Here is a 25,366-nt window from a genome sequence, read left to right as displayed (position 1 = left end):
CACACAAACACACAAAGGGGTAAACCGTCGTGTCACACGTGTGCAGAAAATGATCAAATCAGCTACGTACCCTCAACAGGTGGGTGTGCGCCCCGCTTACTTGATCGCACACACACGCACACGCTCGCACGTTTTTCACTTTTTCTTTTCCGCTTTACGGGCAGCGACTCACGGTGGAAAAACTTTCTCACCCCTGCCAAACTCACACAACGCGACGGGGGCTAGTGGGCCGTTTTTTTTTTCTTCACCTTCTACCGTACCACTTTCTCACCCAGGCAAGGCACCCAGATGATGATGATGATGATCGTTGGATGATTGGAGTAGTTGTGTGTTTTTTCACTCTCTTTTCTTTTCACCAATCTTTCTCTTTCGTTTCACTATTTACACCTGATTCCACTACTTTCGACTCGCTTGTTTTCCCGAACCGGATAAGGAAAAGTCGTTTAGACACGTTGCACATATCTGGTGTACGCGCCCGTTGGATTTGCCGTTTCTCGCTGATTGCTCTCTGCCCCGCTCTTCGATTTCTTGCTGTGCACGGTTAACTAATGGGGAATAAGGAAAAACAATTCACTCTAGGCTTGGCTTGCGGACAAGGGTGGGGGGTTTGTGTGGGTCGCGTTTGGTGGAGTGGGATGGTGGGGCTGCATAAGGCCTTTCGCTTTTTTTCTTGTTCTTCACCACCAGCCCCACATCACACGCTTCACGCGCGTTTACCATTCACTGTTACTTCCTTTTTTTTTCGCTGCATTTATGTCGATTTTTCACTCCCTCCGACTCTCTGTGTGGGGCTATTTCTTGCTCATTCTCTCCCTTTCTTTTGATTGCCCCGAAGCATTCGAAATTCCAAGACGGTTTTCTTCCGCTTTGAGGCTCCTCTTTTGCGATCGTTCGCTTTGTGCTAGGGGAAAAATTCATTTAAATCACCCCAGGTTCGTTGGAATTTCGAACTGCAAAATTTTGTATCACTTTTTAGAGAAAATTTTGAGTTGATCGTATTGAAGGACGTGATGGTCCTTGTGGCTGTGGCTGTAAAGCATTGTTCCACGTGTCAGGAATCGATCCAAACGGGTATCTGATACATGGTCCTGCCGAGTGAAGATCGGCGACGCTATCGATCCTGCTTTCCAGACGCCTCTTCGCAAGCAGATTACCATGCAAAAGACAAACAAAGTAACCGAAGCCCGAAATGGCACACGTGTTAATACCGTGATGTGAAAAAAAGGCTCAAAAATCCCGTGGGTACGTGGACAGTAGTATTCTAGACCTCTAGCGAAACTATCGATACCGAACTTTTCCCACCACCGACCGCGACAAGAAAACTCGGAAACATATCCCACACCACTTTCTTCCCAACCACCTCCTACCACCCCCTTCACATCCCCTGCTCTTTTTGCACACCCGAACGAACGATGCAAAAGTGACAACTTGTGACCAATACTAACAAACGGCAGGCCTCTTGTCGCCACCGACCGGACGACGGATCGGTAAACGTCATCAGCTGGTTGGCCTGCTTTAGAAGGTGGACTGCACGGTTTTTGTAGCCGTCGCAGCCTGCTTGGACTGTGAGGGCATACGGGAGCCCAAAAAAGAATCATATGGGGAAGGGAAAACCAACCAACAGGGTTTGCCAATCCTGATGACGTGAAAACAAAACTGACCGACGGCACCGAACACACTATGTATGCGTAAAAGGGGGTTGTTAGGGGATGACAGTTGCGATGGTCCGTCGCCTTTTTTTCGAGCGACGAAGATGACGTTTTTACAAACCCCCGGGGGTGGACACACGTACGCGATCGCGACCGAGCCACAAACACACACCTACATCTGCCGTGCACAAACACGTTCAACCATGCACGCACACAGGCGCACACACACACACAAACACTGCTGATTCATGCGAGGCACAACTGACTGGCCGTGTGTCCAGTTTCTTCGTCGCCATGGGTCAAAAGACGGCAATCGGCCACTTTCTCACTTTTCCCTTTCCGATAGCCGTACGCACAATCACTCCGGGTCCGGTCGGAATGTTGACCCTTTTGCCTTTTTTTTTTTTGCGGTTCGACGGTTCGAAAGTCGCCTTGCGGTTCACTATCGTAACGCCAATCTTCACGCAGTCACGACGGACACGATGACGACACCAACAACGGGGTTGCTTAGTATAGTGTGTGTATGTGTGTGCGTTTTTGCTGTGAATGGTGTGCCTTTCACAAAAAAAAAAACGCACACCCCCGTGTATTGTCCTTGCGTGGCAAACGATGGAATTCCTTCCTCGGCTTGACTTGACTGTCGTGTCATTTGGCCAGTTAAAGCTCGCCTCATTCGGGTACATCCGGGTTTGCGGGACAGAGCAAAAAGTTCGATCCGTGACGCGGAGTGGTAGTAGGCCACGAATTTGCAACGTCCGCGGGTGGCCGCACGTATTGGATGGAACCATTTGCCCCGTGTTCCGCCGAAACAGCCGAACAGAGCTGAAACAAAAAATCTATATCTGGCCTGACCTGTGTCCCAATCTGGGCCGTGTCACTTTGCAGGGTAGTGCAATTTCCGTCGTGCTTTTACACTACGGTGCAAAAATCCCCCAACACATCACCCCCATCGGAGGGTTGACGATTTTTCCTTCTTCCCCTAGTAGTAATGGTCGTCATCTCCATCGCCCCCTCTCCCTCCCAACAGGGCAGTTTTTTGTTCGTCCGGAAGCTGAACTGTATCGCTGCTGACTGGACACATAAAAGTTTCACTTTTTTGACAACTCACTTACACTTTTGCCTTTTTGCAAACCCCCCTGGTTAAGCTAGCAGAAGAAAAGCAGCACATGCACACACGGCCACAATTGAACTTTACGCACTTCTACGGTCAACCGTACGGGCTGGCACCGTCTTCACCGTTGCACCGTTCATACAATGTCGAGACAAGAAAATGCACGGCCCACACACACGCACACGCACGTACGGACGGGGGGCAATTCTGTATTATTATTGATATTACTTTCGCCCATCCGCACCGTTCGATTGGGAAACCAAGATTGCGAACGACTGTGGACGAGAATGCGACCACGACCCCTGGGCTGGCACTGCACCCACTACCACTTCCACCACCCACTACCACCATTGGCAGAGGAAACTGGCCCAAATCGTTTTCCCTTCCTGTGCTCACACAACACCACCAGCTTACCAGCTGCACTCTACTACTACTACGTCTGCGATTGCACTGCTGCTGCTACTGCTGCGTGCATCCCTTTCTTCGACGGTATGGAAAAACGGGCTTTTTCGGGGAGCAAACGTACGAGCGAACCTGTGTCACCGTGGAAAACCCGATCTGTCATGTTTCGCAATGTGTGTATCGCTATTTCATTCGCTGTCCTGCTCGGCCAGGTTGGGAAATGTCATGCGTGGCACAGAATCGTTTGTGTTTGAAAGAGAAATTATTCTTCATTATGTATTCCGGCGAGATTAAACAATAGATAAAGCATGTTTCACCATGTACATGTATTGTTCGTAATTTTTTTTTCCAGTTTTTACAAAAAACCCGCATTTTTTCAAACAAGTAGCAACAACGGCTGGTAACATTTCAACCCTATATGATAAACCCACACTAAAAGTGCATCTTTTGCGCAGCTGTCAGACATGCTGCGGTGCATTTGTTTTTATTTGCAATCGCTGGATACGCCGCACGGAAAGCAGTTCCGGGGCCTATTTTGTTGTTGTTTGAACACACCATCGGTCATGGAATCGACCTCAGCTTCTAACAATACCAAAGAAACGATAATGGACGACCCCGACACGAGTGTTGTCGAGGATATGGAAGAGGAACGGAGAAACTTTTTCAAAATCATTGCCGCCTTCAAGTACTACAGGTAAAAAGGGGCGAAACGTGTGTCGGGCACAGCGTGGTTATGCTTTTCGTAAACATTCTGCTAACATTTTGCTAACATTTATCCCGCTTTAGGCACAGCTCATTGGCTGAACTGAAGCGAAAGGAAAGCTTTCTACAAACGCTACCACCGGCACACCAGAAGATGCTATCCAACTACCAGGAGCATCTGCAGAACCTGAAGCGGTGCATCGATGTGAATGCACAGGTTATAAAGCAAATCATTCAGGATGCTAACTGTCTGTTTCAAAATGCGGACCACAACATCGAACCCGAACTGCAACCGTCGGACGGGCTGAAGTTGCGCTATCAGGACTTTCAGAAGGTAGCATTTTTGATTTAGTTTGGTTTCTTGCTATACTCATCGTGGCTTCGTTCCGCTCCGAACAGGTACAAATAACGATGAAACAAATATTCCGCGATTGGAGTGAACAGGGAAAACTGGAACGCGACCAATGCTACACACCTATAATAGACGAGATTAAGACATTTTTCGATCCTGCTAAATAGTGAGTTCCTGCGTGCTGGAACGATAGCAGAATCCAGTTATCTAATCATGTCACTTTTTCCTTTTTTGTCCGCTCGTTTTCAGTGACCTTTCGAAGGTGAAAATATTGGTGCCCGGTGCGGGGCTTGGTCGGTTGATTTATGAGCTTGCCTGCCAAGGATTTTACTGTGAAGGAAACGAATTTTCTCTCTTCATGCTGATTGCGTCCAACTTTGTATTAAACAGGTATTAGAGGATAGTAGTGTGATTTGATAATTTAACACAAAGTTGCCAATTTTGGGCTGTTGCTATCTTGCAGATGCATTATTGCCAATCAGTGTACAATCTATCCCTGGGTGCACCAATATGTGAACAATCTGTCACAGAAGAATCAGCTAGTGCCGGTTAACTTTCCCGATGTAAGCCCAAGCAAATTCCCACCGAAAGGCACAATGAACATGGTTGCGGGAGACTTTTTGCAGGTAAACTAAAAAGCTAGAAATTAATTAAAATAATCACTTTAATCAAACCCGTTTGCTGGTTCAAGGTATATCGCGATGAGAATTATTGGGAGTGCATTGCTACCTGCTTTTTTATTGACTGTGCTAACAACATTATTGAGTTTGTGGAAGTGATTAAGAAAATATTAAAACCCGGAGGGATTTGGGTAAATCTCGGTCCACTGTTGTACCACTTTTCGGACGTACCGGGAGAGGGTAGCATAGAGCCAACGTACGAAGATCTGCTTGACATTATTCGCTCTCTTGGTTTCATCATTTTGGTAAGTACAGATGAAATCTCCGTATTGGAACTAAATAATTTATCGTTCTTTTTCCGTTGCAGAAAAATGAAACAAATGTAGTGACGACGTACTCTCAAAATCCCAACTCTATGCATCAAAGCCATTATAATAGCATATATTTGGTTTGCCAGAAGCCCACCAATTGACCTTATGCCATCGATCTTACCGTGCCACGAGCTTTTGAAATTTGCTCCATATTTTATGGTTCTACAGGACATATAGAAAAATATAAAAGGATTTATTTTGCGACAACTTTTTGCAGGAAGAAATGCAGCTGCAAATTATGGTTTCATTTAAGCAGAGAAATAGAATATGTTACCCTTATTCTAGAACTTTTCTTATCCGAACAAATGTCCAGGATAGTGGACAGTGAAAGTCCTTATGCTCTTACAGCCCTTTAAGCTATTAACTCTGTTCGAGAGAAAAATGATGGTGGGCTGAACATGTCATGAGAATGGAACCTCACGATGTCTTTCTGGGTACGTATCCATCTGGTCAAAGGAAGGGTGAAACATGCAATGCGAAGTGAGATGTGAAGTCATTTGGCGCAGGACCGTGTATCGACGACTGCAGTAGCGCCGGATGAGTCAGTAGATAATGTTGCATGTTCAGACCAACGTGTTATTTGGTCTTCAGGTTAGCAATTTACAGCTATGGATGATGTCATTCGCTGCGATGATATCATACTTTGTTATTAAACAATATACTTTACTAAATTACTCGAGTTATTTTTAAAGCAAATGGGTCAAACAGATTAACGCAAACATTTCAGTACTTTCGTTCAAAAACAAATTACACTTGGAATTATACTAAATAAAATCGATTGAATCGAACCATTTCAAACAAATTTAATCGTTTGATTACATACATTTTTGAAATTTCAAAGCGGCCCAAAAGTTGCGGTTGGGCCATCATCTCAGTTTGCATCCATTATAACCTTTGAAGGGGAATTTAATAGTTCTGTTCAATAACATTTCTTGATTGTTTTATAATTAATTTATCTTGCATTACGCATTGCAGTTAAATTTGTTTCACAAGTTGTCACAATTTGTGGCCCTTTTGTTCCAACGGACACCCTGTGCGACCTATTTTTCACCATCTGTCAAACGGCAAGCCCCCAAAAACGCCAACTGAATTTTCAACATCTTGCGTCGTCGCTTCATTTTATTGATCCGCTCGACTGCTCCCTACACCAGAAGAAAACGCGACCCGTCGTTACGCTCTCTCACTTGCGTTTGTGAAACCAATAGTGCATAGTTACGCCCGTGCTACTTAGATTCGGTCCTGCCGTGTTCGCTAAACCAAAAAAGAAACCACCTCCGTTTCGCATTATTCGTCATCATGTCGTCGACAAACTTTAACGTTGGTGTGGCCGCCGAATCGAAACCATCGAGCCGCGTACTGAAACCACCGGGCGGTGGCCACTCGGACATTTTCGGTGCGACGGACGTGCGGCAGAATCCGCCCCGGCCGAAAAACAACCAGCAAAACTCATCCAACATGAACGCGGTGATGGGCACGATGGATCCGAACGAAACGCTCGATACGACCAAGCGCACCACGGCGGGTGGCGACAGTGCAGCATCATCACCTGCAGCAGCCCAAAATGGATCCTCGTCATCGAACGGTGCATCGTCCGGTGGGGAAGCGAACAAGTCAGCGTCAGCCGCGTCGGAACGTGCCCGTGTACCGCCGGGTGGTCATTCGCAAGGTTTCTGGTGATTTGGTTGACCGTTGCAAAGCTCCACCAACCATTCACCCCCACCATTACCATCCCCTGGCGCACCCTTCGAAGCTGCAGTATTGCGCGCAGTTGCAACGCACCTGCCTCTACCTTGCATCGGAACCAAACTATTCACACGGGACGGTCGGGCCACCCGGCCCAGATCCCGTGTCGGCTTTTCTATGTTTACAATCGGTGTGCGTACACTTTACTGCTCCTCACGTAGCTTCACTCGCATAGCTCCCGTGCAGTGTGTGAGCATCATCATCGGTGCCTGGGCCGGTCCGATCCGGTCGCTCACACCAGGGGAGTGCTCCATTTTGTTTGGTTAGTGTCTTGTGTACCTTCGATATTCTTGATAGCTTTTAAAGAAACACACACCTACACACCACACCCCTATAAAACACCCTTCGCTAACCCTTTTTCGCTCCATGGAGTGCTCAAAGGGTTAGTAGTACTGCCAAAAAAAAAAATCACACACGAAAACAAGAACAAAGACAAAACCTTTACTTAAAGCTTACTACTACTAGCTATTACTTTCTAATTGTGTATTTTGCGTATGGTATTATAACTTTCAACAAAACACAAAGTGTGGAAGCCTGAGCGCTATGAGGGGCTACCCAAACTACACCTAGACCAATGGCGCTGGAATGGTGACCCTAGTAACTCTCTTTCTCTTACACAAAATGACGGAACAAATAAATTATACAACTACAGCTTAATTACAAGCCAGCTGCATAAAAAAAATATAAATATTAGCTCATTCTGTGTCCCTTGTGTTGTTTGTAATCCGAAAATAGAAATAGATTTCCCGCGATGGGGAAGAATGGGGTCAATGATGCATTTTATGCGTTCATCCCGGAGGTGCTTTTGTCGTTGCTATTGGCTGCCGTCAATACCGTGTGTTGCTAGTAGTAATGAGAATAACAACTCTATTCAAGCAATTAATTCATTCCCTACTGAAATTTCAATCTTTTCACTCTGCTTTTGGGATTCGTTAAAACAAGGCAAAAGGCACCTTACTGGAACTAAAGAGCTGAGCAGGGGCAAGAGTTTTAACACTCTTTGCGAATCGAATTCATATGACGACTATTATCTCCTTAGCAATGAGTTTGATAACAAAGATTCCCAAAAGAGTTTAAACACTCATAGTGATTCGAATGCCAAAAGAGTGGTAGAAAATCGTTATGATGAGTTTATTTAAATTAATCAGTACGGACAACACTAGTTATTATTGTTGAGCATGGGAAACACCTGGTTACTTGTGGTGGCGGTGTCCACACCCGGATACCATGGCAAAGCCCCTTCTGTTTTATATTTAACGATTTTTCCCTGCTTTATTTTAGCGTTGCATTATTGTTTTCTGCTTCGCACTTCCCAACAACAGCGTTCGGTTCTGTCAAAATGCCGTCTCGATGAAAATAGGGTGCGATTGTTTTGGTGTTGTTTTTCTGTGACACGGTGCGCGCTTTTCCTCGTCAGCTGTTGGGGGACGACGATTTGCAACCACAAGAAAACCCTGGGAGAGAAAACTTTCTCCCTTAAAATTCACACAAACCAGACCATCTGCAGCACAGTTTGCACAAGATGCGTGAAGTGTACGAGTAAGTGTCTTGTTTTTCTTTTGTTTACTACCAAAACCGAATGCATTTGCTTACCTACTGTTTCGGTGCTTTCTTTGCAGCTTGATAACCGCATCGAATGTTGGCTTTGAGTCGTTCGAAAAAATCTCGATTATTATACAGAAACGGTTAACCAATGCGGGCAACTGGTTTCAGGGTGCGTGTGCCATCATCTGTACTAAGTTACACTGTACAAAAATGTCTGACTAAATTTCCCTCTCTATCCCTTCCCGTGTACAGTTGGATCAGCGCTTGCTTTGCTACTGCTACAGAACGATTTAACGTACCCGTTCGATAGGCTAGCGGGCATTTACGTGCTGTACGACATCCGACGCAAAGAGCAAGCAGAATCACCGTTTTACCTTTTTCTGGCCCGATTTCTGGAACCGATAGGTGGTGTTGGAGTGACGCCGGCCAACAACCGCAGGCAGATGGTTGAGCTAAAGTTTATACATCTGCTGCTGTCTAACGGTGATCCTGAGGTAGGCAGCGAGATTCTTTCCCCATTACCATAACCACATTAACCTGTTAAATGAATATCCGGGAATGCTTTGCAGATCGACAGGAAAACGCCGCGCATGTTTTGTCAGGCTTTTGCCGCCCTACCGACCCCGGTCGGACCAGCGGAGATTGCGTTCGTAAAGGCAAAGGTGACGGAGCGACTTAAAGACTTGCCGCTTACTGTACGATCGAACGTTATGAACGTAATTCCAGCGATACCGGTTCTGCCAGGGCGGGAACCGGCGCTAGAAAACCATACCGGCCCAGCAATTGCGGAGCTCATCAACGGTATGACACTGAACGCGAGCAATCCCTTGACGAATGCGCTTGGGCCAACGTTTATGTCCGTCGCACCGCCATTGCTGACGTGCGAGGATGAACTGATCTGGCTCGATTTGGGCAGCCCATCGTACCACAAACCGGTGTACAATAGCTGTAGCGATGCGGAACCAACACCGGACAAATGTTTGCAAACGCTGCTCGATCAATCCTTCCGGCAAGCGTTAAGCATTGCCGATCAGCAAACGCTCGTGAATGAACTGGAGAAGGACACGCAACAGACGCACCTGTCGTGCGTTACACCGGAAAAGGTATCGTATCTTGAGCGGGTTAGAAGTAGAGGAAAAGAATGATCTCTTTTTCCTGTGTAAATTACAGCTCCCCAACTTAATTGAGTACAATCCAACGATTGCGATTGAAATACTGATGCGTATGCTTAAAACACGCCACATCGATGCTTACCTGGACGTAATCTTGGAGATGGAACTGTCGCTCCATTCGATGGAGGTGGTTAATCGGCTTACCACTTCCGTCGATCTTCCGGTACATTTCGTGCATCTGTACATTGTGAACAGTATCGGTACCTGTTCGACGTTTCGGGACAAGTACATGCAGAATCGGCTGGTACGGTTGGTCTGCGTGTTTCTGCAGAGCTTGATACGGAACAAAATAATCGACGTGAAGCAGCTGTACATTGAGATCGAAACGTTCTGTATTGAATTTAGCAGAATACGGGAGGCGGCCGCATTGTATCGCTTGCTGAAGCAGCTAGAACTGGACCAGGGTACGGTGGCCGGTAGTTCCGGGACGGGGACGACCGCTAGCGTACAACAGTCACCGAAAGAATCTTAAAACGACCGAGAGGGGGGGGGGGGGGGGGGGGAATGGATGTGTGCAGCAGCCGCCAGCTTGAAGCATCGGGATGCAATAAAGACTTTAAATTGTATATATTTTGTTGCCAATCGTCACTCAATTAGTCGAGTCGAGGTAAGATTCAAGTCTGGCGCAGGTTTTGATCGTGATAAATTTCACCTAAATTGCTATGAAACCAGGGATCATATGGAGGATTCATATTCAGCTTCTAAGAGAGTCTTCGAAGTAGATCTGCGCCAGAACTAATAGTGAAAATTAATATCAATTTATCCCGGTAAACGGTAGCACAGTGAATACGAAGATACAAGGTCTGATATGACTGCACTCAGATACCATTGCATCGTCAAGAGGGTCCTTCGAACGAAAATATGTTGAGTCCTCAGGGTCTCTCAAACAACGACGCGCTTTGTATGTCAAGCTTCTGTACGGCATTGCGACACTGTTGGATAACTGGAACATGTCCTCGACTGATTTCAGGTTGAATTGTCTGGTGTGGCCGAGATATGATGATCAGAGCTTGTCTGAAGGAAAACATAAGGCCAACGTTTTGAGAAGAGTCAGGGCGCCAATATAGCTGTTATGTTCCTCGGCAGCTTCCATATCTACCCAATGTGTACACACATGGAATCAAAGACCGAAAGGTCCAACGCTGTCGCTCGTAGTTAACAACACTAACCAAAAAAGGACTATTTTTTCACACATTTATTTACACACATATTGTTTGCGGTTGTGGTTGTGTCTCTGTGGTGTGGTTGATTCTTGTTTGCATTTCTCTTCCATACACCTTTTTTTGGTTTACTGCTATGCTTCTATCACCGCACCACGCATACATCACTAACGCGCCCAGCGTTGGTGATGATTCTGGGATCTATCTCTGTCCCCACCATATATATATATATATTTTGTAGAACATAAAAAGCTACATCCTACTGTTTTCCGACACAACACGGGCCACGCCTACGATACTCCTTTCTTTAGGGCGATCGATCCGAATTGTACTAAATGCCATATGCGACAATGGTCTTGTGGTTTATGGTTTACCGATTAAAATTGTCCAATTTACCCCACGGTAGTGTATGGTAAAGAAGCGGCGGTAAGTTGAGCTCATTTAAAGAAAACTGTATCCATTTTGAATGTAGTACATCCCCAGTTCATCAGGCGCCGTTCCATTCACTCAGCTATTTTTTGTTGTTGTTTTTTTTTTGCAAATTGTTCTACGCTAGTTTTAATACTTTCCATCATTGTCATTTTCTACTATACGCCAGCAAAATTTTCAGCTCCTCCGTGCCCTTATGTTATGCTCAGTTTTGATCTGTTTTTTAAAAATAATTTTTGTTATTTTGTTTTCATCTTCAAAAGAGTCTCCAAACGTATGTGTGTTATGCTTGTGTGCTTTTTTACTTTTTCATTTTGATCATTGCAGTTTTTCACATACTCCGCTCATCGATTATTTTAAAACCAAACCCAAAAAAACCATCCATTAGAAAGCCATTAAATTGGGAGGGTGTTTCCTTTAAAAAAAATCCAGCCTTTTTTCCAAATCTCTTTTGTGGGTGTGTTGTGTATTCCTTTTTTCTATATAAGAATATCTGTGTTTTGTGTATATGGTATGTGTGTGTATATATGAATAGTATATATATATATATATATATATATATATATATATATATATATATATATATATATATATATATATATATATATATATATATATATATATATATATATATATATATATATATATGGATCCCATCTATGTAATAATTTAGTTGTCTCTCGTCCCATTATCATTATCATTAAATTAAATCATTATATATCTGCCTCGTCACTCATACATACACACATCCACAAACACACACGCACGCACACACACACACAAACACACACACACACACACAAATAAAACATTATTTCTTACAGACTAAACATTCATAAAGCGCATTCCCCTTTAGCGTGTCTGTGTGTGTCCTAAGTAAACCCTTAATCCCGTTTTCTTGCACTCAATTATAGTTGCATGCATGCATTTCCCCCGCCGTGTGAGTTGTAAAATTCCGTACCAATTCCCTAGTCCCCCCAATTATCCCTTCACTTCTTCTCGTCACAAAAATTCTCTTCCCCCTTTTTTGTGTTTGCTGCTGCTTTTTGCTATATATGTAATATACGTTAAGTTATCTTTCTGTGTGTTTGTGTTTGCCTTTGACTAATTCAATCCCAACATTAGAATACCATTACGTTTTGCTGCACATCATTTAGTAATAGGTAGGTGTAGTAGGGTAGTAATAGTTGTAGCTGTAGTAGGTAATAGTAGTAGTAGTAGCAGTAGTAAGGACAAACATACATCGAATTCATAATTCCATTTAGTTAGTTAGTCATTCGCCACCACCACCACCAACCACACCCACAGGAGTGTGATTCAATGTGCGAGGATGTAACACCCCCCACCCCCACCAGCGAGCAAGCCTCCCCGGCGGCCACAACTTACAACTAGTGCTTTATCATCATCATTTGTGTCAGTTTTAATGTACTACAACATTCGCTAAACTTACTCAGATCTACTCGTTTACTTCATTTTTTTTCTAAATTGGGCGCGCCCCGTGCTTTCCCACTGTACTGCTGCTGCCTCGACAGGTTAGTTTTGATTGCATTTCTTTCGCATTTGCTTTTTTTGTGCAGCTGTTTCGAACTTCTTTGGTATCTCTTTCGTGCAACCACCTTTCCTTTCCCTGTGTGCCCATCTTTTGTGTCATTATTTATCCGTATTTAGTGTCGGGTCGTCGCTCAGCACGTTCTTTTGGGTGCATTTCGCTCAATGCTGAGCCACCTTGCGTTCACCGCTCTCCGTGGTGAGCGTGAACGGCTCAGTCATATTTTTCTAGCATTTTTCACAGCTACACATTACGCTGGGTTCTTTGTAAGGTTTTTGCTTAGACAAAGATGCAATATCGATTATTCTATCGTTTAGAGGTTTTGCGTTCTATAGTATGTGCCCTTCCTGGGTTAGTTTCTCCAGATACAGGCAGAGCGCTCGATGGATTAGTTCGTACTGTTCGGAATTTTGTACCATCCCACCACGCTGCAACCGTAGATTGCACACAATGCCCAAAATGTCAACCTGTCCCGATTCGCGCTGCTGCAAAGTTCCACCCTCTCCCCGCTGGCCACGTAACGTTCCATTACCGGCCGTCAGTGACATCAAGCTGGTAGCGGACTTTCTACGCGCCTCCGGACCATCGGGAACCGGCGGCAAAGGTAACGACTGTTCCAACTCGTCCTGCAGCTCATCGGCTGCCGTTTTATGACCCTCGGCAACCGGCCGATCATCGTTACACGCAACGACTTGCTGCGATTGTTTAAGCTGCTGCTGCCTGCGCTGATGCGCCATCACGGACAGTCGCAACTGACGCAATCCGTTCAGTATCGCAATTAAACATCCCGTCCGTCCGATGCCGGCCGAACAGTGAATGATCGGTAGTACGTTCGGTGTGGCGGATGAGCACAGGGCAGCAAGCTGACCGGCGCTAACTATCTCCTCCAGTCCCGGCGTACCGGGTTGATTGCCCTTCAGTGAGTTATTGCTTTCCGGGCGCGGTGTATCGATGACGTTCGTGCCGAGCACATCGAGACTCAAGTCGAGCAGCACATTGATATCGTTCGGTGAGCGATGATCGGGCCAATCCGGGAACCAGTAGTGTTGTGCCCGGAATGCGATCAATTCGAACAGGGTGCAACCATCGTTATCCACCACAGGTGTTCCTTCGCTCGGTGCTTCCACCTTCTGACCGTAGATTACATTTAGCGTACGTACGGTGTAGCCGTTTCGCTGCTCGACGCACACGTTGTGCACGAGAAAGAAGCAACTATCACACCGTGCGCTTATCGTTATCGCTTGACCATTACTTCCCTTCTGTACCTCTGCCAGACAGGAGGAGACCTTTGTCGTTAGCGTATCCTTTTCCTGCAACACTTCACCCACATCCACCTCGGCCGTATTGCCAAAGGCTAGCCAATCGTCTTCGTTCTGCGGGAAATAGATTGCACACTTTTGGCGTCCATTTTCGACAAAGTTTGTTAGCATTACTATTTTTTGCTCAATGCCGGTGGATGAGAGGGATGTGCCGGCGGCCGTTGCCGTGCGTGCGACATTCTGGTACACCATTAGCCAAAACTCGTAGATTGTGTTTGGTAGCGGGCCTTGGGTTGCGATGTAGCTGTTGTTTGAGTAATCGGGACCCTAAAAAGAAAGGAAAACGTTCAAATTATCTATTTTACGAGGCGTTTCTTTCCGGATTTTATTATCCGAACTTTTGTTAAACACGAAGACACGTTTGTCCTCCACTGTAGGGCATATCTATGACCAATCATGTGGTTATAAATAAATCTTTTTCTTCTTCATTTAACAACCTTTATGCCACGCCGTCCATCGGATGGCTTATTAGATTTGTTGATACCACGTAGTTGAATGGAATTTGACCCCCAGTCCGGCCGTTTGAAGACCGGCGCGCTTGTCGCCTCATCACCGAGTCTAATAAGCCAATAAATTGCCCCGGCTACATCTTAAACACTGCCTACCTTAATGTAATTCGCGTTGATGTAAGGCTCACCGCCAGCAATCGGTGCCCGTTCCGGTTCTAAAATAACGCGCGAATGTTCATTCGGCAGGATCGTTTTGTAGCGATTCTTTGCCTGCGATCCAAACACCAACGGTTTCTCTTGATAGTTGGTGGGCAAATCCCAAAACTCCTGGTGTATCTTCAGAACCATCTTTTTGTGCTCCTCATCGTACGATTCATCATCGCACACCGGCGGATGATGAAGACTGTCACTGTGCAGTAACATCATCTTCGTACTATTTCCAGCCGTCACATCCTGAACCGTTTCATCAACTCGTTCTCTTGGTTCCTTTCCGTCACCAGCCGCCTCATCGCGTGAATGGGTACGCTGACGGAACGCTTCCTGTGCGGCGATAGCGGTACTAGCTGCCGATGCAACCATTTTGCGGTACGTTTTGCTAAAGAAATTGTGCAACTTCCGCAGGTACGCTATCGTAAGTACGTTCGATGCATTTTGAAGGAACTGAATGTTGGCTAGATAAATTTTAAAGTCTTCACTGGTTGTCTGCGGACTGAGCGGTTTCGTTGAGATATTTCGTACATTCGAGTTGCTGATGCTTAAGTTGCCTGCCTTCAGTGCTAGTCCGTTGCCATCGCAACAACCACCGCCATCTATGGTACCGCAACAGCAGCAGCAGCAGCAGCAGCAACAGCTGCTACAACAACCACTGCTGCAGCAGTTGCCACAGCAATTGTACAGTGAGCCGGTTCCGAGGGCTGATAGGTTGTTGGCCGACGAGGTTGACGTTACGGTGGACGGATCCTTCTGGAAGAGTCCGCGGTGGATTGAGAGTTTGTTTTGGTGCTCCTTGAAATTTTCAGACGATCCTAGAAGGGTGTTGACAAAGAAATGATTGTATGATTGTGGATAATTTCTAGTTAAAACATTACTTTACTTACCATAGTGATGGCGCTCATCGAAAGACGATTGGCAACTTCGCTGCTGATACGTGTTGTCCGACATCTGCTTCGTTTCCCCCTCCAGCTGTCGCTCCAACGCCCCATGGCCATGATGCTGATGGTGTCTCCCACCGATCATCTCACACCCATGCACGCCCTGCTCCCGTACATTAATGTTGTGCAAGCTGTCCGAACTACGGAACTTTCGCTGCCTACTGCTTCCACCGTACACGCCACCACCTCCCCGTGCATCCTCATGATGACCGCCTCCAGCATCATGATGGCGACCGTGCTGCTGATTGGTCGAAGTGTGCCCGGTACCAACCGTAAGCCGACCATAACCATAACCAAAGGTTCCCCTACCATTCCCATTCCCCTCGTTCGTCTCGTTCGATTGTCCTACAGCAATGGTTCCATCGTTCCCGGTAAAGGATGCATCGACACTGCTCCCAAACCGTCGTAGCTCACCTTCACCACCAGCACGGTGATGTCCGTGTGCACCACCATGCCCAACCGAATGCTGACCATGACCATGATGACCGTGGTGATGGTGGTGGTTATGGTGATGATGATGGTGATGGTTGTGATGATGGTGATGATCATCATTATCCCCGTTGCCGTCCAGCTCGTCCTCCTCCAGCATCATGCCGGACGGTGCCGGTTCGTTCTGGGTGTGCGTGGTCAGCAAACTGTTCAAGCTACAGATCGAACCGCGCAGATTACAGTTCGAAACGGACAGTGTGCGCTGATTCACGTTGATGAGCGTCAGGCTAGCATTCGAATTGCGCCGCTCAAGTAGACTTTTGCGTGAACCGGCCAGTCGTACCATCGAAGAGGAGGGAAACTGCTGATGTTGCTGGTTCTGCTGTTGCTGCTGCTGGTGATGATGATGTCCACCACCACCACCACCACCGAGGATGCCAGCATTGAGCGAATTGTGACTGCTAAACCGGTTCAGCCCGAAACTGGAACCTGCACCACCACCTCCACCACCCGTCCCAACACCTGACCGGAGATTCAGCGTGAGGCTCGTGTTGGAGCCTCGTCGTTGCAGGAGATTCTTTTTGCTAGTGTTGGAGGTGTTGTTGTTTAGGTTGCCGGTGTTGGTGGTAGTGTTGCTACTGCCGTCCACCATTGCCGTGCTGGATGTTCCGGCTGGTGTCGGTTGCTGCTGCTGTGGTGATGCTTGATGGCATTGTACACGTACCGGTGGTTCCACCGGATGTGGCTGATAAAGCTGCGTGTGGGACTGTACCTGGTGAAGATTTTTGTACGAACCCCGATACAGACTGCAGCTCGACGAAGTTAAATCCACACTACCGCCACGATTGTAAACGTCTAGATTAAGGGTAAGACTATGGTTCGAGCCACGTCTCTGCAGTATGCTCGATCGTCCACTCGTCGGAACGGACGGTTTTGTTCCTTCTTCGAGCGATTTTTCCTTATCCGAGGGAGATTGGGACTGTGGCGTAGGTAAGCCGTGCGGTGATTTCTTATCCTTTCGATTGCCATTCGCTGTCGCACCATCGCTGACCAATGCCGTCGATGAGGAGGAGGAGGTACTTCCGGTCGGACCAGTCGGATATGGGTAGGAGGGTTTTAGCTTTGATTGTCCACTCGCGTAGTGCTGCTGCTGTTGCTGATGGTGATAGTAATGATGGTTTACCGCGGTTCGATACTGATATCGTTTCGGGGTAGTTGGCACGGAAACGGAAGACACCCGTCTGGGTTGTTGCAGCTGTCCGGATGTTTGGTGCGTTGTGTGAAGTGATTGCTGCTGCTGATGGAACTGAAATTGTCCGTACTGTTGCTGAGTCTGCTGCTGAGGGTGCGAATGCATGTAGCTAAGCATGGAGGACATCATACCCGTTCCACTTGTCGGTTGTGCGATACTCATGATGTGGCTCATCCCACCACTGCAGCTTACCGACCCGAAAGTACTGGCGGCACCACCACCAACGCCACCAACACCACTACCACCGTAAGGAATCGATACCTTTAGCTTGTCCGAATCGAGCGAACTCGCTTTTTGCTTTGATTGCGAAAGTGTCGGCGTTTTTGGTACTGGTGGCAATACGATCGTATGACCGCTGCTGCTGTTGTTGTTGTTGTTGTTATTGTCCTCGTGCCCCTCACCGTCTTCCTCACCGTACTCCACCTCGTCGTACTCGTCGTCATCCGTTTCGTCGTCCTCATCGTCATCGCCGTAATCAAAGTACTCGAAGTAAAACTGCTCATTACTGTCCTCCATGTGATGGTGGTGTTGCTGTTGGGTGCTCATGGTCGGGTTCGAAATCGAACCCGTCACGGTAACCGTTTTAACGATCGGTTTTGCAACCGAACCGGTCGATTGTGAGGCGGCCGGAGGCGGTGCCAGTGATCCTGCTGCTGCTATCCTCGATTGTCCCGAACCCGTCCCCAGTGGTAGGGGCGGGATATTTAGTCGAAGGTTTAAAATGTTCCGGACGCGTTTGGCACGCCGCTTTTCATCCTCAGTCTCGTGCTGGCCGGTGGCGTTGTCAGCAGCCGGCCCATTCGCTTTGTCGTTATCGCAATGCTTACGCTCATAGTCGTCATTGTCGTCATCATCATCATCGTCGTCATCGTCATCGATGACGCTATCGAATCCACCGGACCGGTGTGCTGCCATACCGACCAACTCTTGCACCGGAATGGTCGAGCTGAGATTTTCTTCCACCAACCGGGCGCCTTCCGAATCGAGCGAAATTGATTTCAGTCGGACGCGTCTATTGGCCATCGGGGCACAGATTCGTGCCGTGCGTGGTTCCGGTTCCTTCACAATTTCCGCGCTTTCACGCTCAATCTTAGCTTCGCTCGTTCTTGCCGCCATAGGAGGCGGTGGTGGTAATGGCATCGAACCCGGGGACGGTGCCAAAACGGATACCTTGACGGGTGCATGTTTCGTTTGTTCGCTTCCGTCCTCCTCCTCCTCCTCTGTGCGCGCATCAACGGCCGGCGGTGTGGAGCAAGTGTCCGCGTTACCGTGCCGTTTCGGTGGCAGGGTGCGTGGTGTCGGTGTAAAATCGTCAACATCCGGAAAGCGAAAGTACGTGGCGGTCGTTTGCACGGTAAATGATTGTATCGAGCGGGGCGAGAATCCAAACGCAGCGGAGAGCGGGCCGACTCCTCCTCCTCCTCCCACCACGCTGCCACCACAGTCAGCCAGGTCGGCCTTGGTTGGCGTTGCATTATTGTCGGTGGTTGCGGCCGATGTAGAAAGGGATGAAGCGGACGAAGGAGTAAGTAGCTGGATGTAGGTGGACGCAGGCGACCCGGGCGGTGTACCTACCGGTCCAAATACGGACAGTTCTGCGACTGCTTGCCTTTTAAGGACGTTACGCTGCCCTACCGGATGACCAGAATCTGAATCACTCTGCTCAGAATGCACACGGCGCTGGACACAGTTTTCCTTATCGTCAATCGTTAGGTGTTGTTCAGTATCGGGGTCATCGGTTGCACCGTTGGTGGTTGGATCGATCGTGGCAGCTCCGATCGATGCACTCATGTTTACCGTTGCCACTTCCGGCAACGGTACACGCACAGCCGGCAACCGTTTGTTCGCTTTAGTCGGCGAGCGTCGGGCCTTTTTGTCTGACAGGTTTAGTAGCTGCTGTTCGGCACAGCGATAGCCACCATCACCGGTGGTTGTCACGGTAACGCACGTTGTCGGTACTGGATTTAGCAGTGCGCTCGCTTCGAGCAGTACGATCGGTGGTGATGGTGTAGTTTTAATCGTTTTCACTTTACTGCTGCAATCACGCACCTGCTGGAGTGCATAATCTGCGGACAGTGGCAAAATGTCCCGTTCCGCAGGCTCTTCACCCCGGAACAAGTGTAACTTTGTCCGCAATCCCAAAACCAGCACAACGAACAGTAGTGTTCCAAGGATGGCAACCGTTACCAGCACGCCGAGCAACAGTATGTCCGAAAGTTCCGTTAATCCGTACCACGGGACACGTGTTACACCGCCCAAGAGCTGTTGCTGTACCGGCAGTGTTTCGTCCGGATCCGGCTGCCCCGGTGCGGACAGCAAATTACTACGGGGAGAAGAAATCGAGTTCGATGGTTCACGTCCACGGGATAACGTTTCGTCTACGGCTGAGCGCACCAGAAGCGCCCGGTTGTCACTGTAACTATCATACACGGTCGTCGGTGAGGCTGCCAGCAAATCCACCAGCAATGAGGCGCACACAACAAATTGTACAATCGCATGCAGCATTTTCTCTATCGCAGAAGGTTCCGCGCGGAAGAACTAACAACGAGCGTGTGTATTGGCGTATCGGATAGTGCTGTTTTGGCATGGTTTGAAATTTTGTCAGCAAACAGGAAGCTTTTGCGCGTTGCCAGCGGCACAAACTGGTCCGGTACAAGTAATCCTAAAATGAGAAGAAATTTTTTTGACGTTAACATTGTTCCACACTATCGGTCGGAGGTTGGGTGAAGGAACGTTGGTAACCATAATTATTCATTGCTACTTCGATGTGTTGATGATGAAAGTCATTCATTTCCGATACGTAGGTACGGAGCGGAGAAAAATTCGCAATCGAAACACACGGGTGTCGCGGGTTAGTTTTTCCTCTCCTTTGGAGTGCTATTTGTTTGGCATCAATTCAACACCCTGGTGCTGTTGTGAAAGCATAGTGCGACGGTCAAGTTGTTGCTTAATGTTCACCGTCACCACCTCAATTCCTTCACACTGCTTGGTGAGCTGTTCTCCCTCCTTCTCGGTGTGACCTCTCACCTCCTACATTTATGATTTGATTAACCTTCCCTTCTTCACCACACGCTTTGGACAAGATGTGTGCCTCGCCCGTGATAAACTGTTCTTTTTTTTCAATCGCAATACAAAATCTGGTCACAAATTATCGTGCAGTATTTGCTGCTGCTGCTGCTGCTTGATTGACGCATCAACTTGTTTTCACACGATGCACTACCAATCACCAAATATCTTCCGAAAAAAAACCCCAAACCCCACAAATGCCACATCAATAGCTGGCACTAGCTAGGCCGTGTCCATACACAGTCACTGGATATTGTACATCTCAGCGCTGTAGGAGTGCTGCGGAAGAAGAGATTTTCACACGCAGCCAGCATCTGTTTTCTTTCGGGGGAACCAACACTTTTCTGAGCATCGTTGTACACTCTTTACGGTGATCATTCGCTGGTGAACAGCCGTCTAAACGTCGTCGGTGGAGAATATTTTTCACGACACTTGTTCGCCACTACGTCTAGATGAACCTCCTGGGGGAGGGTGCTGGCACACACAAAATGCACAAACGCGAAACAATTGCTGCAGCTGTCGTTCTACCGTATTATGACGAGCGTGTAGTATTTTGGGGGTAATCAATACACCGCAGATGAAAGGGAAACATGCAATGTTCGTAAAATACACCACTTTTTCGGGTTTTAAAAGGTGTGCTTAAATTTATTATTTCTGGAACGCGACACTTTCTTCGCACTCACGAACAGATTCGACATAGGTATACAATTCTCTCCGTACACACATACGCGCATACACACAATCATCTGTCAAGAAGGGAAGAATATTTTCACAAGCGCGAGAAAGCACAATGAGCGTGCTAGTGGCCAACGTGCGTTGACAGTTGATAAATTATTTTGTTTAGGTTTGTAAATTTTGAATCAAAACATGCCCCAGTTACAACGCAAAAACCGATACGATTACAATAATTAAGTAAAACTCAAATTGCAAATTGAAATTACTGATACATAGCTCCCAAAAAGAAACTCTACACGAAAACTACAGTACTCCAGTTTAACGATCTACCAGGAGATTATAAGTTTATTGTATCCTGCACTGGGTACGATGCATTCGACACTGTCGACTAGCTTGGGCTTCCTGTTTTGCAGTGTTTGAAGCTGCTGGTGGCCAGCGGGACGGCAGATGGCTTTGCTTTACAGTCCCTTGTTAAAGTACACAAGCTCAGGTATGCGATCCGTTTTCTTGCTCATTTCCTCGTAGAACTGTGGCTCGACCAGCTTCATCACGCTCGTGCTTAGTTCAGCTTTCTGTGGGAACAGTGCACATGCCGTCGGTACCATTACCGTTAAGCTGCAATTATCGGGAAAGAAGAGGGAAATGGATATAGACAAGGTTTATCAGGCTTCAACATGAATCCAAATGATCCAAATGAACGTATTCTAGCGATACACTTACAAGCAACCAACGACCAAAACCTGGAATGGTGCGTGTAGTACGGCCATACGGCGGAATGATTGGTATTGCTCCAACCGTTCCATGATGATGGGCAAAATCAGCATTCCCGGAGCGCACATGGCAATGCGAGAAAATACGACCTACAAAAAACAAACGATGCAAAAACAAAATCATTTAAAAATAGCTTCCTTTGCAGCAGCATTCGGTACTAACCGCTCACTTACCTGTGCAATGCCTTTGCCAGCGGCTAACCTGCTCGATCCCACCACATTACCATTCTCGTCCTCGATGCCAATGCCATGAATGAGTTCGTTCTGGCGCATGAGAGGTATGTTGATGCAGTTGGCCGCCGCTACCGCCACAAATGGAACGTAACGCTGGAAAAGTGGGGTGGCACGCTTTTGCAGATAAGCTTTGTAGCCGACCGCAGCCACCAGGGCGGACGTTGTAGCGGATACGTACGCCACCGCTAGTTGTGTGGTTGAGAGGGATGAATTTGCGTTACGATTCGTGTAGTTGACGAGCGCATTAAATGACTGATTAACCCACTGCCAGAAAACTACACCGGTGGTCGTTCTGCGAGCAAGCAAAAGTAGAGGAAAAAAAAATTTATCAGTCCCATACGAAACAGTCTATCAGAATGTTCCACATACTTGTACCACTGCAACATGGCACCGGTAATGGCCATACCACCCGGCATCTGAAAACTCATCCGACCGAACACATTCTGCTTCTCGCCACTATCCGGGTGGAAGGCGCTTTCGTACAACTTTTTCGCATAATGTATCTGATCGATGGTTGTATTCTGAGGTATGGTACCAGCTCTGTCGAGAAGAATGAAAAGAAAAATAAATAGATTATTCCTTGGTTTACTTCAGTGCATTACCGGTGCATCACTCACTTCACGGTTAAATACAACTCTTTCGCGCGATCGAGCTCTTCATCGGTTGCAAAACACGTGCGCGGGTCAGTTATCCAGAAATAGTGCTTCAGTCGTCCAGTAAAGGTGCTCAAATCCCACAATGGCTGGACGATGTCGATATCGGACATGGCTGTGAAAGCAACGAAACGAGATTTGCAATGCTGATTCAATTCATCACCTAGAAAGGAAAAAAAAATCTCTATCTTCCCGGTTGTGCAGTAGCAACATTGTAGTACGTTCTTGGCTACCAGCAACAAACTGTTCATTTGATGCTAAACAATGTACGTGGGAGTTACATAATCCAAAACCACCCTCACCAGGATGTTATTACATGTAATCTACTCCTTTTTTTTCGATTATGAAACCATTTTTCTCCAATTCAGTGTGAAATTATTGTTTTAAATTTTCAAAATAGAAATGACACCATAATCACATCTAATTTGGGTCAAACTAAACACTGCTAAACACTGAATTTATTTTTGACCCCAAATTAGCACGTCCTGCATAATAGGTTTGAGGTAGGTAACAAACTGGCAGGTACCAACTAGGAATCCTTGGCTTTGCGATTAAGTCTGCGGTTCCTATCGGGAATAGTTAAAATTTTGCAGATTTTGTATAGCAGTTCTTTTTGGAAATGTGTTCAATTCGGAGTTTTCAACATATTTTCATGGACACATACAAATATTTCCCTTTCAAAAGCAAAAAACCAAAGTCTAAACAAGTTCCTTCACTAAAATTTCATCCTAGTCCGGAGCCAGTTTGTCTGGGGAGAACCAAAAAGCTTTCCAATGCTTGTGTGGCAATTGTTTTCACTGGTAAAAGCTAGATGATACCGTTGAAAGAACTTTCACACCATTCATGGGTATACGGTTTCACAACTTTAATGTAAAATTACCGATTTTAATGAGCCGTTCACGAATTTGCGCTCCGCCCCAATGCACCACAAAAATATGTATATATACACACACGCACACGAGCTGTGTTTGTCAGTGCCAGCCGGTGCATCCAGTGGAAAAATCGTTTGGATGCAGCTGGTACAAGATTTATATAGCGACGGGCCAGGTGTGAACGTTTGACAGTTACATGGTCTGTTTGTAAACAAACTTATCAGCTGTTTCGGGGGGCACAAATTTTACGAACTTAACGCTGTTTCTTCACACTTTTTGTCCGTATGCTGATATATTTGTTTATCGCAGCGAGTTTCAGTCCTCTGCTAGAATAGTCCGTACAAATTAATCTTGTTTCTGGCAATACGTAGCAACATGGCCAATCAGGAAATAGATCTCCTAGTACGATCGCCTACTTGTTTCCAATAAACTTTGCAGCAAAATATCGTTCATTTTTTCAATTAGGAGAAATTAAATTATTTTTCAAATTACACATTACATCACCAAGGTCTATAAGACGTCCTTCAGCTCCCGCCGGCAGCTGTCATGGGCGAAAAAGCTTTGACAACGCGTTGCTGTCAGGCTATTTTTAGCTCGCCAATTCTGTAGCCGCGGCTGATATAAAGTGGGAGCTTTTCGTATGATCGGCTCACTTCTTGCATTTTTCTCGCTGTTCTCATCCGCGATGGCCGCTAACAAGGAACGTACTTTCATCATGATCAAGCCCGATGGAGTCCAGCGTGGGCTCGTCGGCAAAATCATCGAACGCTTCGAGGCCAAGGGCTTCAAGCTGGTCGCGATGAAGTTCATGTGGGTAAGTAAAAGAGCAGAACCAGCCTCGGTGTTCCGTGTCAGGCTCCCCGCGTAGCCATAACCTCTAAAAGCTGATGTGTTAGTGTGTCTGTACAAAAACGTGCTCCCTTGCCCTGACCTTTTTGAGTGATGGTAATCATATTGATCTTTTTTCTTCTCTCCCCGGCAACATAATAGCCATCGAAGGAATTGCTCGAGAAGCACTACGCCGATCTGTCGGCGCGTCCATTCTTCCCCGGGCTCGTCACGTACATGAGCTCCGGCCCGGTTGTGCCGATGGTCTGGGAAGGCCTGAACGCCGTGAAGACTGGCCGCAAGATGCTGGGAGCCACCAACCCGGCCGACTCCGAGCCAGGCACCATCCGTGGCGATCTGTGCGTGCAGGTCGGTCGCAACATCATCCACGGTTCGGACGCTGTCGAATCGGCCAACAAGGAAATCGCCCTGTGGTTCAAGGATGAGGAACTGGTGTCCTGGACCCCGGCCGCCGAAGGATGGGTGTACGAATAAGCAGTACGTTGTGTAGAGGGCGTCAGGAATCATGCATTTACTACCGCGCTCGGGTGTGAAGGGAGTGTGTATTCCTTTTTATTTTATACAATTACATGTTTGTCGTACTCAATCGCTATTAAGTGCTTCTTGAGAAGGAGAACGCGAATCGAAGAATAAATGCTAGAATCGTGAAAATGCTTGCTTTTTGGGTACATTTCTTTGACCTTGCCAAGAAAGAAACACGCCGAGAAAGGTGAGATGGACGATAACCTTCCATTGTTTGAATTGCCTCCCGAGGAAGCAATTAAGCCACAATAGTTTGCTTACGTGGTCCTCGCACGACACTCAATTGCATGTTTCGCTGCACTCAAGTGTGCGTGTTTTAT

At 46.9% G+C, this 25,366-nt stretch overlaps 7 protein-coding genes across 9 annotated transcripts in view; 4 read left to right on the top strand and 3 right to left on the bottom strand.

The window, feature by feature from the left end:
- The window catches only part of LOC126562251 (tubulin alpha-8 chain-like), a 395,370-nt gene that overhangs the window by 363,660 nt on the left and 6,344 nt on the right, over positions 1 to 25,366 (bottom strand). The gene's annotated exons all lie outside the window — the stretch shown is intronic.
- Positions 3,718 to 5,332, top strand: LOC126562458 (carnosine N-methyltransferase). The gene is made up of 7 exons (XM_050218969.1): positions 3,718 to 3,856; positions 3,949 to 4,198; positions 4,264 to 4,382; positions 4,466 to 4,606; positions 4,680 to 4,842; positions 4,908 to 5,141; positions 5,204 to 5,332. Exons 1-7 carry the CDS (start codon positions 3,726 to 3,728, stop codon positions 5,306 to 5,308), a joined length of 1,143 nt encoding a protein of 380 aa, XP_050074926.1. The 5' UTR covers positions 3,718 to 3,725; the 3' UTR covers positions 5,309 to 5,332.
- Positions 6,504 to 6,922, top strand: LOC126563312 (jupiter microtubule associated homolog 1). Its single transcript, XM_050219944.1, has one exon. It carries the CDS (start codon positions 6,504 to 6,506, stop codon positions 6,882 to 6,884), a length of 381 nt encoding a protein of 126 aa, XP_050075901.1. The 3' UTR covers positions 6,885 to 6,922.
- LOC126562239 (CCR4-NOT transcription complex subunit 11) lies at positions 8,473 to 10,139 on the top strand. The gene is made up of 5 exons (XM_050218687.1): positions 8,473 to 8,489; positions 8,570 to 8,664; positions 8,748 to 8,989; positions 9,065 to 9,598; positions 9,666 to 10,139. Exons 1-5 carry the CDS (start codon positions 8,473 to 8,475, stop codon positions 10,137 to 10,139), a joined length of 1,362 nt encoding a protein of 453 aa, XP_050074644.1.
- On the bottom strand, positions 13,135 to 19,910 carry LOC126561022 (uncharacterized). The gene is made up of 3 exons (XM_050216971.1): positions 15,671 to 19,910; positions 14,730 to 15,598; positions 13,135 to 14,391 (listed from the first exon to the last, which is right to left on the bottom strand). The coding sequence occupies exons 1-3, from the start codon at positions 19,908 to 19,910 to the stop codon at positions 13,135 to 13,137; spliced, it is 6,366 nt and encodes a 2,121-aa protein (XP_050072928.1).
- LOC126562610 (sideroflexin-2) lies at positions 21,459 to 23,827 on the bottom strand. Of its 3 annotated transcripts, none has more exons than XM_050219158.1 (6): positions 23,684 to 23,827; positions 22,768 to 22,918; positions 22,520 to 22,690; positions 22,087 to 22,442; positions 21,867 to 22,002; positions 21,459 to 21,761 (listed from the first exon to the last, which is right to left on the bottom strand). In XM_050219158.1, exons 2-6 carry the CDS (start codon positions 22,914 to 22,916, stop codon positions 21,605 to 21,607), a joined length of 969 nt encoding a protein of 322 aa, XP_050075115.1. In that variant the 5' UTR covers positions 22,917 to 22,918; positions 23,684 to 23,827; the 3' UTR covers positions 21,459 to 21,604. The 3 variants fall into 3 exon arrangements, with proteins under 3 accessions (XP_050075115.1, XP_050075114.1, XP_050075117.1); XM_050219157.1 differs by having other exon boundaries at positions 21,867 to 22,006; positions 22,091 to 22,442; positions 23,684 to 23,826; XM_050219160.1 differs by lacking the exon at positions 23,684 to 23,827 and adding an exon at positions 23,622 to 23,642 and having other exon boundaries at positions 21,867 to 22,006; positions 22,091 to 22,442.
- Positions 24,282 to 25,044, top strand: LOC126563162 (nucleoside diphosphate kinase). Its single transcript, XM_050219786.1, has 2 exons — positions 24,282 to 24,489; positions 24,666 to 25,044. The coding sequence occupies exons 1-2, from the start codon at positions 24,316 to 24,318 to the stop codon at positions 24,996 to 24,998; spliced, it is 507 nt and encodes a 168-aa protein (XP_050075743.1). The 5' UTR covers positions 24,282 to 24,315; the 3' UTR covers positions 24,999 to 25,044.

The sequence above is a fragment of the Anopheles maculipalpis genome, chromosome 3RL (assembly GCF_943734695.1).
Source record: "Anopheles maculipalpis chromosome 3RL, idAnoMacuDA_375_x, whole genome shotgun sequence".
In the NCBI taxonomy this organism is placed as follows: Eukaryota; Metazoa; Arthropoda; class Insecta; order Diptera; family Culicidae; genus Anopheles; species Anopheles maculipalpis.
The sequence above is the reverse complement of the archived record's forward strand: the minus strand, read 5'-3'. Positions and strand labels throughout refer to the sequence as shown.